The sequence below is a fragment of the Thermobia domestica genome, chromosome 7 (assembly GCF_964235325.1).
Source record: "Thermobia domestica chromosome 7, izTheDome1.hap1.1, whole genome shotgun sequence".
Taxonomy (NCBI): domain Eukaryota; kingdom Metazoa; phylum Arthropoda; class Insecta; order Zygentoma; family Lepismatidae; genus Thermobia; species Thermobia domestica.
Window position 1 is genome coordinate 140,810,078 of NC_137460.1, and position 19,646 is coordinate 140,829,723.

A 19,646-nucleotide genomic window follows, 5' to 3' on the forward strand; every position below is an offset into this window, starting at 1 on the left:
AGTTTCTTCTTTTTGATCAATTGCAAGTAGTGTTGAAATGTCATAAGTTAAAAAATATAAATCTTATTGCGTGATAGGCCTATTGAACTGCTTCATTTATTGCCATGATTATAGCAACAACATTCACTCACATAAATTATTATACAACCAAAGCAAATTTCTCTTACAACGTGACATCATTATTATTAAGATTTAGGATTTTACAAACTAGTAATTTCTGGTGACACACGAATGAATAATAATTTATTGAACGAACGTAGGGATCACAGACGATGCGGACTTGCTTTCTGGTTCCCAGATTAAATTTCTCTGAGAAAAGAAAAATACTCAAAATGATACTAAGCTATCAGGGAGGAACTTTTACATCAGAAAAAACTCCGAAGAACATAATGGTTATTTATTAATTTATTGTTTGTATTCTATTTGTACGCTATATGACCAACGAATTTGAGCATTCAAAGGACAATTAACGAATAATTAGAGGAATTAATTTGCTCCTTGCAATGACAAAAGTTTCATAGAGGAATGAATCTCGAAATGTATAGAAAGAAACTTTAAGATGTGTAATGAAAACCAAAATCGGTAAGCGTTATTTTCGATTCCCCGGGTTACTATATGAAAATTACAGAACGTCTGGCCAATTTTGAAGTAAAAGGAAAACTTAAATTTAAAAAAAAAAGCGGACTTCAATACTTCCTGAAAAAAAAAAGATTTTTTTTACTTTAGAATTATTTTGACGATATCGAAGCTATGCAGTTTTAAACCTGAAAATCCTTTCTTCAGTCTCCCTCCACGTTGTCTTCCGTTCTAAAAAGGTTTGCAGCAAACATAAGCATAGTTTTAATATACTGTGATCTTATATTAAATTGTCACATGAGTATCCTATCCATGTCACATTGGTTTTTCTCTTCAGTTCTCTCGTCATGCAAATAAAAAGAGAAATCAGTATTACTAAGAGAAAGGTGCCAGGTTGACCATAGTATTATCTCAAAACAGAAGGAGCCTATTATACGATTATGCACTTTTCAAGGCAGAGTGTAAAAGAAAAGAAAACATTGTATGTGTGCTCGGAGTATATATGAACAGAAAGAGTACTGTATGTTGAAATAAGTAATAAATTCTTTCGTTTCATACAATAAATTTTACAACTTGATATAAATTTCTTTAAAGAAATTATCTTTTTAAAGAGGAAGAATTAACACGTACTCCCAACACTCGTAGTCTCTGACTCAATTCTTGGTGGAGCACACCATTGGAAAGGAGTTTGGAATACCTCAGGTCACAGTGCGATATTAGATTCACTATTTTATGAGTTGTGTGAACTAGTGATATGAAGGGGTGGCTGGAAATTCTATACTACACCAAAAGCTACGAAATTTTCCTCCGTGCATATCTCCGACCGTGTACAACATGTATTATCCCCCCACATAAAATGGTTATGCTAACTCTAAAGCCTGTTTTAGACAGAAGCATTTCTCGTAGTATTTCTCGTAGAAGATGTGCTACTAAGTCTCGTATAATATTCTATGGCATCAAAGGTATATGATGTTTCTACACGACAGCATTCTTATAAGAACCTTGTCGCGACTTAGCAGACAAATTTCTGGAGAAGAGCGCAATTATTCCTTCGAAACTAGAGAAAAAAAAAACGAAAAAAAAAGAAAAAAAGACTTCAATCGCTATTTCTCCTAAAACCTTTTGTTACATATGCCTATTATGATATACACAACTAATTACAGCGAAGAAAATTATTAGGACAAAATTATTTAATATAAAATTATTAGATAACTATGAGCATAGAGACTTACGATAATAAACTAACTTTACAAATTTATTAATACAGTTGCTAAAACGAATTGAAAGGAAAATTAATATATATAATTCTTTAGCTCATAAATATACCAGTTATTGTATACAGCTAAGAAGAACGTAACTTGCTACCAGTTTTATCCGTAAATAGAAATTGTCATAGTTAAGAAAGGTATGTTCCTGGTATCCAAAAACAAAACAAAAAAATACTTCACAACTAGTACCATTTTTTCGCACAATCTTTTTTCCGTACGAATGTTATCAAAGGAAACCAATGGGTCGCATAGTAAAATAAATTAAGTGACTCCATTTATTTTCCTGTAGGTAGCATAAGTCTTAAATTTTGCCTAATGTCGGAAAAGCAAGAGATAATGGGACAAAGAACAATATGGAAAACCAGATGATGTGAAACAAGTGTTTGAATTGAGTAACTGTAATTATCAAACAAACACTTAAACATAATAACCACTATAATAATACAAAAATACACTGATTCCATGAACGAAAATTATATCCGAAAGCTGAAAGTAAAACAGAAGAGAGGAGTAAACACAAGTCATTGGATTTAGACCTGCAAACAAACCACTATAATTTATATCCCATTTATTTAACGAAGAGTAATGCTGAACACGATCATTTTTATTAACCTTGCTTGGCTACCGAGCTCGCATATAGATAATGTACGCGCCTTTGGCGGGAGAACAAGGTTCGATTCCCGTTGGGAGTTTCTGCGGTTTAGTTAACAGGTTAGTCTTTTGGTCCACGTCCCATATAGCATTGCTGCTCAACCGGACGCTAAAAGTAAATCTAATTCAATTAAATTCTGGTAAGGGCCACATATTGCGTTTAAGATATCGGGACAGGTTTTTGCACTTAACCATACGTATAGGTATATTATCTCATTAAGCTTTACTCTATTGCTCTCAAACAGAGAGGGTGCACTGGATCCAGAGTAATCACATTTTTCCATTAATGTGTGACAAAATTAAATCAGAAAATAATTGTCCCAGAATCTGATCTACATAAAACAAATAACATTGATTCAGCCGTTTTTTTCTCTCTAATGGTTTACATGTATTTCCACGATCGTATATCCATCAAATAGTCAAACGTGCTTTACTAACAATATCGCATTTATTTTCCCGATATACAAATATTTAGGAAGCATTTTTCACCTCTGAAAATACATAGATTTCCTTAAGATGGAAATGGTTCTGAAATGTTATCAGCCATTAGTAGAGTTTAAGATGATGTACCTTTTCCTTTCGTGTGGAGAATGCTGTGTAATTATTAGCGGTGGGCACAGAAACCGGTTTTCCGGTTTTAAGAAAAACCGAAAGAAGTTTTTAAAAATGTTCAAAAACCGGTTTCGGTTTTCTTCAAAAACGGTTCCGGTGTTCTTTTTCCAAAATGTGTTCTGTTTCTGGCCATAATAATGTTTCGTTGTTCTCCGGAAGCCGAATCCGTTTCCACAGAAAGAGTTTTAGGTGTTTTCGAAAAGTTTTCATTGAAACCATTTTCGTTCAAAAACCGAAATAGGTTTCGGTGAAAAACCAAACCGGTTTTGGAGAAAACCGAAATGTAGGGTTTTCGGGTTTCTAAAAACCGGTTTTCGGTTTTTATTTTAAAAATACGGTTTTGCCCATCCCTAGTAATTACTCCCAGTAAATCCAGATGAATTTACCACATATGAAACACCAATAGAAAATAAATTTACAAAACGTCTATTAACCTGTATTCCAACATATATTCACAATTAAGTCTTATTGCTGACACTATGCAAATTACCGCTGAAATATTATATACTTCAGCACTGATTTGGTTCGTATATTTCTGACGTAAATTATGGTCAAAATAGAGAGTAGATGATGCGTGCTTTACTCAAGCACGCTTCCTATTATTTTGTCATATTTGTTACTGTAGAGATGGAGAACAATTTCTGCAGCCACACCCACAAATTCAGTCACATATCTTATGGTATAATCTTTGGCAGATCTCCACTTGTTTGTCTTAAACTTCCACTCTAAGCAATACGACGAAGTGTTTTCTTACTTACGTATGTTCGCTTAATTGCTGAATGAATAAGAAATTTCATGCTTATAATGCAAGAATCTTCGTGCTAGCTCCGAGTCCACAAGGGTCACTACAGAAATGTCAAACATTTGCGTGATGGCATGTGAAGAAATTGGTAACAGTCGTGTACAGTAAGTACACGCTAATGCCTTAAGATCATTATTATTAAAATATCGATGTGGATAATAATAATAATAATATTAGAGTTGGCTAAGAAAAAATGTTTGACATATAGCAAGAAAGAATGAAATGAACGTGAACAGAACCACATTAACGGAGGAAAATGTATATAATGCTATTAACAAGGTTTTTCATTGTTAGATGTAATATTGAAAAACTTGCGCATTTAGATACCCGTAAATCTTCAATAATATACAGATGGTGATCAGAAAAATGGAAACACCTGTAGATGGCAACACGTCAGATATATGGGTTGGCAGTGGTGTGGCGCCCGCAGCGCCGGTGGTGGTGTGTTAGGTCGGTCTCCATACTACGTCAGGCGCAGTGGAACAGCAGTGTCCAGTGGCTGCAGCAGACAGAGGTAGTGTAAAATGGGAGACCTCTCAGATTTTCAAAGAGGGCAAATTGTTGGTGCGCGATTATGTGGAGTGAGTGTGACGGCAGTGGCTACTGTGTTAGGTGTGTCGCGTGGGACAGTGTCGAAGGTGATGATGGCCTACATAACACACGGGAGAACCACATCGGGGAAGCAGAACAGTGGGCGGAAGAAAATCATGAGTGACAGGTCTCGTTGGGTATTAAAGCGCATTGTCACACAGAACCGTCGTGCCACTGCGGAGCAACTGACGGAGGAACTCAATCAGCAACTCCCCCACCCTGTTTCAACAATCACAGTCCGCCGCGAATTACATGACATGAACTTACGGGGTCGTGTTGCACGGGCCAAACCGCTCATCAGGGACCATAACGCTTTCGCACGCCGCAAATGGTGCCACGACCATGCAACTTGGACCGTTGAGGACTGGAAACGTGTGATATGGTCGGATGAGTCATCCCTCACTCTATTCCCAACCACGGGCCGTGTTTATGTGTGGAGAACGCCCAAAGAAGCTTATGATCTTGCAGTGTCTCCACCCAACTATGAAACATGGCGGCGGCTCGGTGATACTGTGGGCCGCAATATTATGGCTTTCGTTGGGTCCTGTAGTCACACTTAGCGGACGAATCACTGCCAACGATTATGTCGGAATTTTAGGAGACCACTTGCATCCTATGGTCCGGATGTTGTTCCCGGACAATGACGCCATCTTCCAGGATGATAATGCACCCATTCACAAAGCCGGCGTTGTTGCAGCGTGGTTTGAGGAACATCGGGATGAAGTTCAACACCTCCCCTGGCCCGCCCAATCCTCAGATCTCAACATAATTGAACATCTGTGGTCCGTCTTGGAAACACGACTCCGGCGACGATTTCCACCTCCATCCTCTCTCACAGAACTGGCCGATGCCCTGCACGAGGAATGGTGTAAAATTCCACTTGCTACCATTCACGACCTCTATGCCTCCATCCCACGTCGCATCAACGCTGTTCTGAAAGCGAAAGATGGCCCGACACCATATTAATTTGGTATGTTGCAATTTCGTACAGGTGTTTCCATTTTTCTGATCACCATCTGTATATATTAGTAGAATTGATATTTAGAGAAATAAACATTACAGACACTGAATATACAACAATTCATTGCATTTCTGCGAAATGTGTATTGTATGTAAATTTCCACAAAAGGTACTATGCAATAATAGTAACAAATACTGAGCGCTCCTGGGTTGAAGTTTAATGAAATGAAATGAAATCTCTGAGTTTTACGTCCCACGGTTATGCCGGTTAGGCTAAAGGAGACGGTGATTATGAGAGATGAGTGAAATGGTGGAATGAAGAAAGTGGGAGGAAACGGGAGAACCCCAAGAAAACCCACGAGCACGGTGTTTGTCCACCACAAACTTCACTTGGCGGAGGCTGGGATCGAACCCGGGACCCCAAGCACCAGAGGTGAACGCTCTACCACTGAGCCACCGCGCCCCCCTTGAAGTTTAATACGTATTCTTCTCAGGAATAACTCTTATGGCTCCAGCCTATAGAGTTAATATTGCGTTAAATTTAGATATTCTAGCGTTTAATTAGCAACCAAAAATTTACTGAGTGACGTCTATAAATTAAATATAACACCTTTTGGGTTAACTTAAAACATACCAATTAAGAGTTCGAGATTTTAACCTGAAGTATCAATTGAAAATTAGCAATACATATAGCTCACCAAGCCTGGCACGTGCAACGTTAATATTATGGTACTATAGAAGAATTTAATAATTTAATACCAACCAGAAATAAAGAAAAAACGAAAAAATTATAAAACATAATCGATATTAAAAACTAAGGTAAAAAATCCATAACTCTCGTTGCAATATAAATGAAGTAATGAATATTTAAACAAAGCTCTGTGCGAATACAAAAGTTTAGTCAAGTAAATTATTTAATATTCTTTACGTGTATTCAGGTAAGTGTAATATATAATTAAATTTTGCATGATTAAAGGAAGAAAACACAAAGAACATTGTCATTTAGTTTTTATTCGGAGTGTGTACTTCTATTGTCAATCAGTCAATGTCCACTTCCTCCACAGTAACAGTAGATTAGACTATTACGATATAAGCTGAGTTGAATATTTATTATACCTAGCCTAAATATAAGAAACACAAAACTGACAAAAGGGAAGTTCTACTGAAGCTAGTGAAAAAATCACTTCCTACACAAATTACACCCTGTAGTTGAAAGTCTTAGATAATTTCACCATTATTGGTTCTTTTTAGCCTCCCTTCTTGGTTCTCTTTTTAACCTCCCACCTTCTATTAAAAGTCCATTGTTTTATTTCACACTGTAGGCCGTGATCTCAGTTATTCTTGTTAGTTGCAAGGTTTGCCACAAAAAATGTCTGCACATAATCCCCGTATATGTCTTAAGGTATTCGGCTACAACTGACAATCTTCTTGCGTAGAATAGAATACAGACAACCATTAGTAATCTAGTTATGCACTCTACTTCTAGTAAGTAAAGGTCTAATTGTCTGTTAGGGAACAGATTTACAAAATTGTTCTTTAAAAAACCACTCAATTACTCACTTTACTTAAAATATTACATATGAGTTATTCAATTGTCGTCACTCAAAGAATTTAATACTTAATTATTTAAAAGAAATGGACAACAGCACATATTACCCCAAAAGAGTGTCTGCCTGACATTGAATTAAACAATTATAAAAGACAGTCTGCAATGTTTCTGATTAAACGATAGTAAAAGGAATAATCATTAAACACGGACGAAAACACTCTAAAGCTAAAATCTGATTATATTTCTTTATAGACTAAGAATTTCTGTCTTGACCCAAGTAAAACCAAGAATAGAAGAAATGTACGTATTCGTTTGGAGAAATCGCAACAGCAGGATATTTAAATAAATCAGTCACAAATTTCGTTTTAATGCTACGGGATCTTATCGCTTCTAATCGAATTTTAATTATCATTTCTAGAGCAGATTGCTTGTCAACACTTATTTGTAACATGGTCACCTTCATGTTCCAAGTCGCACGTCTATGCACCCAGGCTAAGAGAGAGATACAGAGAGGATGAGTTTTAATTGAATGGCAATGCTTAAATTAGGAAAGTGGAATGCACAGAACTCTGGGAAATCAAAGCAAACTGTGTTCCTTCACTAGAAAACCTATTTTCCGGCATTTTGGATCAAACAAGTCCATCCGTGCCGGAGGTAATTACCAGTGTGAAACTGCCGTGCCGGAGGGAAATTATAGATAAGCTAGTGATGTACTATTTTCAATAATAGAAAACATATTAACGAATGTTCTGCTCACAATATAAAGGTATTAATTGTTGCAACTCTCTAGTCTTCAAGAAAACTTCTATTAAATATTCTTGAGCCCTGGCACCAGTTTATATCTTGTTTATAGTACTACGGGGTGATCGTTCTACTTACGAGCAGTCTTTAAAGAATGATTGATCTTAAAATTACTCAGAAGCGTGTCAGTTATCAGTCATTGCGCACTTGCTTAATGTAAGGACTCAATTTCTAATAACGTACCGTTCCGTTTGGAAAATTATTTCACTGGGGAAATGTCTCACCTCTTACATACCTAAGAATTAGGTTACGTTTCTATACGTGTCCAAATATTTGCGATTCCATTAACTCAGTTTGAGGTAAATAAAATAACTAATCGGTAAGTAAGTATTGTAAGTGCCGAAAAGGAATATCTATAAACATAAACTCTGATGAAATAAACGAATTCAAGCATACCTGAGGTCCTGAGCATTGTCAACTCCTTGTCGATTATAATCTTCTTCAACGTCCTCGTCGTGATCATTCTTGTTTATAATAGTGGCAGAGATGTGACTGCTTGACTCTTCCGTGTTGTTTATAAAATCGGAGAATTTTTGCTTGATGCTACCGGGGAAAAGTCTGGAAACTTCAAGTACTTCAGCAGTTGGTAAAAGCTTATAAGTGTCACTAGTACATAGGTTATAATTACATTCCTCAAATGACTTGCTTTCTGTTTTTATTTCAACTTTACTACGAGAGTTTTCTGATTCCATTTCATTAAAACCAAGTTAAAAATCCAAAAACTCGTTTTGCAAACTCAAAAACTGTTCGAACTGGAGATTTGAAATCTTCAGCATTTAATGGTAAAAGGAACCAAACAAATCTGAAAGCAATAAGAAAATCATTATTCGTTTTAACACAAATTTATGAGCAAACCGGAAGAAGACAACGGTACCATTTCAGTTAAATTAAGTTAGTGGGTGGAAAGGTTTGGGATCAGATAGAGATGTAAAATGTAGTGAAACCAGTACTTTAAAGCAAACGAAATTTTATTACAACGTATGCCAATTATCGAGATAATGAAATACCGAAAACGTAGAACCATATCGAAATACCCAGGTTGATTTTTCTTTTTTTTTTTTTTTTTTTTTTTTGCTGGAAAATAATTGCATGTCCAGAGTTAACTGCAGTTTCCCAAGCAAATGAAACAATGATTTGTTGCACTAGCAGTTATCCTAGTAATTGGAAACTACTTCCATCATGTGCTTCTCCATTGTCCAGGATTATCTGATGGATTTCTACAATGCTCCAGCAAACAATTGCAGCATGTTTCGTTGGACTTCCATGCTGGTTTCAGCAAGGAATTCCACCGAGATCTGTTGTATATTGTGCTGATGCTAACAAGAGATTCTAACATCCATTCGTGAATTTATATGCTGGTCCCCGCAAGGAATTCCTGCATCAAATAGTGGAATTCTACGCCTTACAAGCAAGAAAATCTACCATCATTTGCTGAATATTGTTTCTAGCAAGAAATTCTAGCATGATATTTTGAATATATACGCTGGTTCCAGTATATAATTCTAGCATTACTTCATGGACTTGTATGCAGGTTCAAAACAGAAATTCAAAATGCATTTGATAGATTTCTTTGTTGAATCCAACAAGGAAATCTAGCTTTATTTGATGGACTTCTATGCAGATTAAAGCAAGGAAATCCATTATGTTTTGATGGATTTGTATGCTGGTTATGAAAATCCTGTATAATGAAAATCCAAAATCGACACTGTAGACAATATTGAGAACTTATTATTATAATATGTTAAAGAAAATTTGACGCACAACTCAACACTAAGCACTTAACTAGTATACATTTACATTCAAATAGTCACTTACCTAGTATACATTTAAATACAAATAGTCAATGTGAAATGGAAAAAATAAACATGCATGAAATGCACCTTTCCAGGCCGGTAGCCAACCCAAAGCTAGTGGTGCACGGTAGAAGTTAGGGGGGCTGATCCAACTATATTATAATTCATCTTTATACTATAGCTCATATGCAATACTGTGAAAATTTTAGGGTGGCACGGCACGCTAGACACCCATTGGATACGGGCCTGCACCTTACCATGAAATGTGGAATGAATATTAAATTTATGAATTCACTTAAGAATTGATAATTATATTGCACCTATTTATCTGTAATCGGTCATTCGATGCGAAAAGAATTCTAACAAAATGTTAAAAATTAATTTATTAAATACTCATTACCTCTGAATATAGTGAAAAAGAATCAAAAGTTTTCGCATGCTACTAAAAGGATCCAAATTTAATTTATGTTGTACATTTCAACGTGTTTCCAAGTGGGTTAGTTTTAATCTTGTTCAGATCTAGACCCTGCTATAATTATATAGTTAAAGCTTCTCGCCGAGCACATATACGTATATGCCCATCATTCGTATAATGTACGTAAAATCTAACAATTGTATACGTACATTACCTGCATAAATTCGGCATAGGTTATATATATTATACGTATATCAGTAGTTCAGATTTCCGCCCTACTGATGAATGTTTTACTCTGAAGTAGGTACATATAGTATGCATTTTCAACTTAATTTACCTGTTCAAATTTGGCGCTATCGCTGCATTTTGGTGGTGGGAGGTTCAGTTGTATCGTACGTTTCCCAGAGGCTGTTCCAATTTTTTATATATATAGTAAAAGTTCAGTATCAAGAAAGTGTCATTTTGACTTCTGCTTTTCATTTTACGTACACAGCTCGAATGTGGGAACGGATCCTACTCTGAGCGGTTTCCCTGGATTTACTAATCCAAGGAGGTGAATAAGGGAAGGGCATCATCATCCCTAAGACCAGGGCCACTTGCTTTTCAAGTTCTAGACTTACCTAAAGGGCCGATGCAGCTCCTGCATGGAGCCCCGACTCGATTATTGTATCCTTGAAAGTGACAAATATTTTCTTTTTCCTCTGTACGTATCCTTCTGCACTGCATGAAGTGAAGTAACTATACCGGAGCATTAAACCATTTAGCTATACCGGAAATTTCGGATAATCTTAATACAAACAATTTCCGAAAAATTAGAAACCCGAAAATCTTCTGGAAAATCAGAAAACAGAAATGTCATCTACAGCCAAAAAATGTCTCGGAAAACGGAAACTTTTCCAAAAATATATTTTAAAAAAGACAACAAAATGGCCATTCAGAAACCATATAACTTCGATTATTTTTCAAATATGTCATACTTTTTCCTTCAAAAATGTATGCAACACTGATATTTCTATAATAGAACTATACATATAGATTGTAGCTAATCAATTGACATGCTTAGTAAATATTGATTTTAAACATATAGCTTTTAGTATCCCGTAAAAGATAAGAGACGCCATCATATAATGGAGAGGTCTATATAGCATACCAGCACCATATGCTGGAACCCAGTATCTACCACAAATTATTATTATTATTTTTTTTTTTTTTTTTTTTTTTTTTTTGCTGGTTGCAACAAAAATTTTAACCTGATCATTGATGAAAATATTGATCAATGTCCGATTTTTCTTTCCTTTACCAGTTGCTAAAGCAAAACCTACCATATATATATATATATATATATATATATATATATATATATATATATATATATATATATAGAGTTCAAACAAGTGTAGTCTAGGCGTATAGTATGTTTCATGTACATTATTTTTTAGTTTTCGCTGTACATAGGTACATTTTATGGAAATAGGAGTACTGTTTTTTTTCTGCTTTCTTTTCAAATAAATTTACTCTTTCTCAACTTAAGATTAGTGTTGGGTGAGGTTAGAAAACGCCCAAAAGTATAATTTTCTCTTCTACATTAGCTTATATTTCTAAATTAAAATATGAAGGGCAGCGTTATACAAATTTTCATCTTACAAGTGAATGACATTTTCACGACGTATAATATTTTAATGACAGATTCAACTGCTTCCTCAAGCAGTTTCTCTTTACTCAAATTCATGCAGCGGGAGCAATATCTAGCGAAATTTATTACGTCGTCGACACTGAATGTTTTAATTTGCAGGTCTTCCTTTTTTCGATAAACAAAGAGCATCTAGAGAGCTCTTACATGCTGATCTAATTGGGGACGTAAAAGCTCTCAACCTTTTTATAAGCCAGGAGACGCGGTGTTTCAGGGGCAGAGCATTCACCTCCTGAAGCATGACGTCCTTGGTTTGACCTGAACTCACGCCAAGTAAGTTTGCTGTGGACAATTATCTTGTGTGTTCTTTCTCAGGATTTTCCCGATTAATCCTACTTTCTCGATTCGACGATTTCATTCATTTCTCATCATCGCCGTCTCCTTAAGCCTAGCCGCAGTAAACGTGAGTCGTAAAACTCAAAGATTTCATTGCTTTATATATATATATATATATATATATATATATATATATATATATATATATATATATATATATATGTGTGTGTGTGTGTTTGGGTGTGTGTGTAGCCAAAAGTAGGTATACAGTCCCGTACTGATCAGCTCATTGTATTTTATATCATTTCTTATTATCAAACAAGCAGACCTAGTTTCTTTAATATTTTGTTCTTTACGTCTTTTTACTTATGACTTAAGCCCGGAACAGTCGAAGCAAATAAATCCATAAATTAGAATGTCATATTTAACCAATGCAGGGGTGTATACCTACTTTTAGGTCATGCTTTATATATATGAAGTGCACATCCACCTTAAATTAATGAAAGAACAAACGTATTAGAGCGTAAATATATAGTATATTTTCCCAGAGGATTTTTTTTTTCGATAGGAATGAACTAGGGTTACCAGTACGATCTCAGAACTCCTTCCAATCTCAAGGAGAAATTTTCTGAATTCATCACTGCTACACTTAATTACTCGGATGGCATAAAACCGTGTCAGAGGTAATCTCGTATACATACAGATTACCGAACACAGGGAGAAGAGATCACGTATAAGGGCTCCATTAAACGAAAATATACTTTAGGTTTTCTTTCATACTTGTATGTAGTTAGTAATTTTGTAATATAACCTAGATTACGTAGACCGTAATTTAGTTACTACATAATGCGGAAATGCTCCTTGTTGTTCTGTTGTTCTTATGCGTTAGGGATGTGAATCTTGCATACGCTAAAAGTGGCAAAATAATATGTCTCATAATGTCTTACCCCTAAATTTCGAATAGGAATTTAGCGAAAATGCTGGTAATGTTTTTGCTGTAGGGGTATTCCATATATTTTAATCGTTTTGATCAATTTTACCATATTGTACAACAAAACTACCAGCAACAACTATTAATTTAAAATTTAAGAAAATTATTTGCCAGCAATTGATTGCACAAAGGAGGGGATCCATGCGGGATTCTTTCGAAAATATGAAATTTTTAGACTCATATCCGGTAAACAGCAAAAAAACTAGAAAAGTCGCAATCTGTAAAGAAAGAGGCTTCGATTTTTTTTACATTTATGAAAACAGTTCCCATCAAGAAACAATGCAATGTAGTGTAGTGAAAAGAATATTCTTTTTTTTTTCTTTAATTAGGTAAAATATAATGTATGTGCTTTCTTTTCGATTACGTCTCGTTATCTTGTTTATCATTTACGAATTCTATGCAATACGTTTTTACTTTTTAATTTTTTCATTTTCCTCCAGTGTAAACTATGATACAGCAAAATACAGAGGAAACGTGAAACTTGTCAGCGATGAATGTTAAATAATTTTAGCATTTCTACACTTTGAGATCTAATTGTTTTAATACAGAGAAAAGTATATCTTTAGACCAAGGGGGCCAAAAGTTTAGAATCTAACCTAACGTAATAATCATATAATTAGCAAATCTGTAATTTTCTTCCGATTTTACAAAAAGGCTGGCCTGTTTCAACTAGACATAACCCTAGGAAATAAGACCTGGCTTTCTTGGAATACCTCTCTCTCGTGTTGGACGTCCGATAGTTTCCTACCAAAATCTTAATGAAAGCTATTAAAATTTTAAATTTTAAATTTCTACGTTCTTGACTGACTTTTGGCTTCCTTTCGTTACATCGCGAGGTGGAGGAAAGGTTAGGTTAGGATATAGAACAGAGGTACCCTTGGACTTATTACCCGCCATGTTGATAAAATAAATGATCATTTCTTTCCCACAATGCAACTATTCCGTTACCTTGCACGAAGTAGTTCCTTCCCCTCACCGAATACTCCCATGGTTATAACAGCTTGTATATAACAAATAAAAATATTTCTCGAGATCCTAATATATTATCAGGCACACAAACAATCAAATTATCAATATTTTCCCTCTAAATTTTATAAATTTTCCTGGAAACGGACGTCCAACTTCAGAACTTAACCCTAGAAGTTAGTTCGTGTTTAATGCAGTAGTTTATATGTTATACGTGAACATTGTATTACGAACAATAATCATTAATTAGTAAACCAGGGTCACAACCTAGTAATTTAGGCGATAAACTAAACAATGTAACACTTTTCTTTATTTTCGCGTGGTCCAGCCATGCAGCAGTAATGCTGTTTTTATTAGTGAACCAAGAATTATCACGCAAATAGCGAAATAATTTATTCAAGAATTCTTTCTGGTCGATAACACGAATTTAATCTATGCCAAGTAAGATACTGTCTTGTGGGCCAGCGGAACATATTCTAGAAGACAATGAGAAGGGCCGTTATGAGCAAGTAATCTTTGTGCGAAGCACTGACCTGATTTATAATTATATATTTAAATTTTATATAAACTCGCGGTGGCAGGGCCGGATTAAGAGGGTGCTTACAGAGGCTGTAGCCCCGGGCCTCCAGTTGGACAAAGGCACCCACTCTGATTAAAATCTCGGCTGGCTATCTAAAAAAAAAAAAAAGTAATCATAGATACAATAATCATAAAATATGACCAAAAATATGGAACACATTCACTTAACCTACTTACTATACTTTCACAGAAATGTATTAGGCGACATCAGCAGGGGCAACATATCTTCTAATCCAGCCCTGGGATTAAGTGCCTTATCCTAGGACCGATTTTAGGAAATTTACCGGGTCAATTGGAGAATTTTTTAAGTTTGTGAGAAAGAATGAGTACAAAGGAAAGGTGGTTGTATTTGTTGATTGGTTTTGATGTCGCAAGCGGAACTGTATGTGGAGGCGGATGGACTATTTCGCGGAGACGTAAACTTCTTTTATTATACGGATAAAGAAATTGTAAAATATACAGCATAAATTGGTAAGTCTTTAATTTGCCCATTTTTAATAATAATAATGTCGAGAACGGAACCCACCAACCAATGCCTGGCATCTAACCCATTCCTACTTAGTGATGGGTAAATTCCCGGGAAGATATTTTTCGGGAATATTCCCAAAAATGGGAATTTTCCGGGAATTTATGTACAATCACAAAGAAAATTTCATTCTATTACTATATTATAATTTCAAAATTAAATTCGTTTTTATATCATAGTATATTAGTTGTTCCCAGAGGGGTCTTTAGAATGTATATCCTTAACGATGTTATGTTATTTTATTAATATTTTATTATATTTGGAGAGCACGCAAAATGGATATTTATTTACAAATATGTTCTATGAAAGTAAATATGTTTAAAAATGGTATAGTACGTCAACGTACTTTTAAACTGCTAAAAAGTTAAAATTTACATGTTAGTGGATTTTCCAAACTTCTAATACTGATATTATAAACACATTAAATTTTTAAATGTTATAAACAAATTAGGTTGGGTAACTGCCAGAACACACATGTCCCACCATTTTGTTATCATTTGCGCAATAATATGTATGTTCACACTATTTGCAAGATACTTTTCTGTCTTTATAATTTTGCATATAACATTGCTACACACGACTTTCTTCCTGCCCATTTCTCGAAAATCCATGCGTTGATTCACATGTAAAACAAGTTCGAGTACCTCTTCAGAAATTCGAGTCAGAGAGACGTCTATTACTAACGGTGGTTCAGGGTTTATTAATAGTACTTCATTTCTATTTCTACATAATTCTACATTACTTTACAAAATGGTTTCTTTCCATCATTTGTAAATTAGTACTTTGCTACTTTTGGCGATTGTTTACGTTTCGCGGATCAGATTTTGCACATACTTTTTTGCAATACTTTATTCCGACGTTGTTGTTTTATGGTTTCTTGCGTTAAATTACGTCACCAACATTAAATTCAGACAGCATTGCAGTGCGAGCGTTAGCAAGCGAAGGCGGGTTAGAACACCACAGGGCAAGTTTTTTCTATCTTCATTACAAACAATTCACTTTCTTTTCTCACTTAAATCACTTCGACTAACCTTTACGGTTTGTACAAATCCCTTACAGCTCCCCCTCCAAAAAAAATGTTTCATACTTTCTTCACTACTTGAACACTACTATCAACTCATTTCTTCTGTAAATCAACCTACTTTTTGCTAGTTTTGGCCCCTAATTCTAAACAATTACTCTTTTGAAGTGCAAATGGAAAGGAACTTAAAAAAACATATTATTAGTTACCGGTATATAAAGTACTGTCAAAGAATTTTAAATTTTTTAACCTCCAAATTCTTTAAAACCTAGAAGTAGAAGTATTTTCATAATATAAAAAAATAAAGTAATTAGTCATATAGTTCTTATAATTTGGAAAATAAAGTAAAGAAAAGGAAATAAATTCCTTCCCGGAAAATTATAGTCCAGGGGAAAAAACCCGGGAATATTCGCAGTTTCCAAATTCCTTCCCACCGGGAATATTCACACTGCCCATCACTATTACTACTACTACTATTACTACGCTTACCGGTACTCCTGCTTTTACTACTACTAATACTTCTACTATGGATCCGTATTAAAGTAATACTGCACACCTAATGTAACTTAATCAAAGGTAACTTAATGTAATGCAACAAAATATAACCGAACGCAATACACTTTGGTGCTTTTTTATTTTTAAAGTGGTCCGGCGATACGACACAAATGCCCAGCCCTGAACGCTGGCATATTTTCTTTGGGTAAACAATACAATACATGCTCCAGTTGCGCATCGATAAATAGGACCGCCTTAAAATGGTACAGTAGAATAGAGTAAGTTAGGGATAAGTAGGGTAGGGGTAGGAACGGGTTAGCTTATGGTTAGGTAATTTTGACCCGTTTTCATGAAACTAATAAAGTGCATTTTCTTGTTTCTGCGTGAGTATACATGCTGGAGCGGGCATTGTAATGTTAACCCCTCCACTGTCGACGTATAATGCTTCATATGTATGGTTGTCACTAATATTACATTATTGAACTTTAATAATATTAATCAAATAAATACCCAGCGAGGCAGCCTTAATAGTCATGTCGTGTATTACACTGAAAACCTACTAGAAGATGTAAAAACGCTATTATTAGACTACAGACAGTTTCAAGCATGGCCAAAATGGTGCAGGTAGTGTTATTCTCTGTTATATATGTGCTGATAGGAAAAAGATGTTTTTTCCCCCACCACGCTCAAGTACAGGTATATGTTGTTGTTTCGTCTTACCATCAGCACCCGCACACGGTGGTATAGAGTGTATCTAAATATGTCTAGGCCTATATAATAAATTACAACTTTCATAATACCACTGGGTATTTTAAAACACTTAATTAGATTTACCTGCATTAGTGAATAAGTAGCACATGTGTCATTATAATGGAAATTTCACGGAACACTTCCATTGTTTATTTTCCTTCTTTTTTGACAGTCTTCTCTTCTCTTCATAGGACTATTATCAGTCAAATAGATCGGTGCACCAGCTTACTAATCATATGTGCTACTATTGCTAAATGGTCAAATGTGTACCTCAAACAGAGGATTTATGATTGAAAAACAAAATAGAATAATATACGGGACACAATCGGGAAAAAGTGACATAAGTCAGGAAAAGGTCAAATTCGGGAAAGAGGTTCGGACAGGGAAAGATGGCGAAAAGCCAAGATGAACAGGGCAAAAAATTAAGGGTAAGTGGGAAGTGTAAAATGAAAAAGGAAAGCGTATAAAAAACAAGGGAATGTATGTACGTATAAATGTAACAGAAAGTGTAAGTGTAGTGTAGGTGTGTAGCAAGGACCACTTAATCTTCCTCCTCACGGAGCATCACCAGACACGAGGCACCCACTACAACAGCCAAAGCCGAACCACCAATTCAAGGTTACACAATCCGACGGTCAACCTACTGACCACCAGTCGCGTTTGTGACAATGAGGGAATGGCAAGGGATGTCACGGTTGGTAATTGAATGAGTATTTACTGCTTTGACAAAACAATTTCATAATATAAAATCGGAAAACAAGTACAATATGTATGAGTAAATTATCATTGCGTTAAGATGATAACAATAGAACCTGAAATAATATTAATAATAATAATAATAATAATAATAATAATAATAATAATAATAATAATAGTACACTTCTTGTTTCCTCTCTTATAAATATATGGCTCCTCTCTTATATACATGTGTTCTTAATAAACAGAACCAGAAGAAAAATAACCATATGTATACACACTGATAATAGTGAATCCATGCCTCTCACCCCGGGCGCCTCAACTCAGGCGAATGCCCTGGTTTCTATTGACTATTTTTCAATGGAATCATTTTCCTACGTTTTTCTCTTCGTACGTGCACCTGATCTGATGGTGGCAAAGCATCTTTTTTGTTGTTTGTTGTTTATTAATACACGGCGATAAATTTACGGTAAAGCATCAAACATACAACATTCATCAACATTGAATTCTTCTGAGTTTATTAAGGGGAAAATTTTGTAATGGTGGACTTCAAAAACAATCGCAGATTGTATTGAACTCTGAGACGAAGTAGTAACTACGGATGCCACGTAATTTGAACAAGGCCATGTCTGAGTCTGATGTTGCAAGCAAAATTATAATTATTGAAGCTTAACCATCATAGTGAATTTGACGCCTCTAAAATTGGCGCCTTTTACAGTTGCAAATCTCACCCTGCCCTTTCGTTGGCCTTGAGTTTAGTCAATTGATAATAGAGGAAATTGACTTTTGAATTGTTACTTGATTATTTTAATAAAAACGGAGTTGTCAACAGTCGTGACTACCGTTGAGGGGGAGGGAGAGTAACAGAAGTTTGAAAATGAAATGAAATCTTCCAGTTTTACATATCGCAGTTATGCCGGGTAGGCTAAAGGAGACGGTGATGACGAGAATGAATGAAACAGTGCAAAGAAAAAAGTAGGAGGAAATAGGGGAAGTCCGAGAAAATCAGCAGAAACGGTGCTTGTATACCACAAAGTCCACTTAGCACGAGCTGGGATCGAACCAGGGCCTTATGTCCCAGAGGTGAACGCTCTACCACGGAGCCACCACGGCCCTAACAAAAAATGTTTGTTCCCACAGAACTCTTATTTGGAGGTCAATTCAATTAATGGATACTTACTTGTATTGACATCAAATCCTCTATAAAATCAACATATATAAATACACCTGAGAGGACAAATACTGAGGTATTAGATGCTGCTCTCCAGAGATTCTGTATTTATAGTTTGATCACTCTCGTCAGAGTCGTCACTGTTGTCTCCAAGGTTAATAAAGATTTTCTCTGTAATTTCGTCAGTTATCCTGTCGATTTTACAGTATTTCGTTTCTTCCATCTTCACTACATTATGCACACAATCTTTGCACTTTTCACTTGTTACCATTTCTAACCCTTCCTCCAAAAGAGTCTTCACTTCACTAAGTGTAAAATGTTTATTTGTTTCGTGCATAATGGTCCTTTACTTGACTCCAAATCATTTCAATCGGATAAAATGAACAGTAGTAGGGGGTATTCTGAGAACTTCCCTACCTGAAGAGGTCGCCATTTTGTCCACTTTATACTTGCAGCATTCACTTTTG

The 19,646-nt window shown here is 35.3% G+C and overlaps 1 protein-coding gene across 1 annotated transcript in view; it reads right to left on the reverse strand.

Moving 5' to 3' along the window:
* Positions 1 to 17,546, reverse strand: part of LOC145690419 (uncharacterized) — a 31,949-nt gene extending 14,403 nt beyond the window's left edge. The window contains exons 1-2 of the mRNA XM_081765276.1: positions 17,397 to 17,546; positions 8,207 to 8,612 (exon numbers count right to left, since the gene is read on the reverse strand). Of these exons, the coding sequence (XP_081621402.1) occupies positions 8,207 to 8,502 (296 nt within the window). The 5' untranslated portion in view covers positions 8,503 to 8,612; positions 17,397 to 17,546. The remainder of the gene's footprint in view (positions 1 to 8,206; positions 8,613 to 17,396) is intronic.
* Positions 17,547 to 19,646: the final 2,100 nt, after the last annotated feature.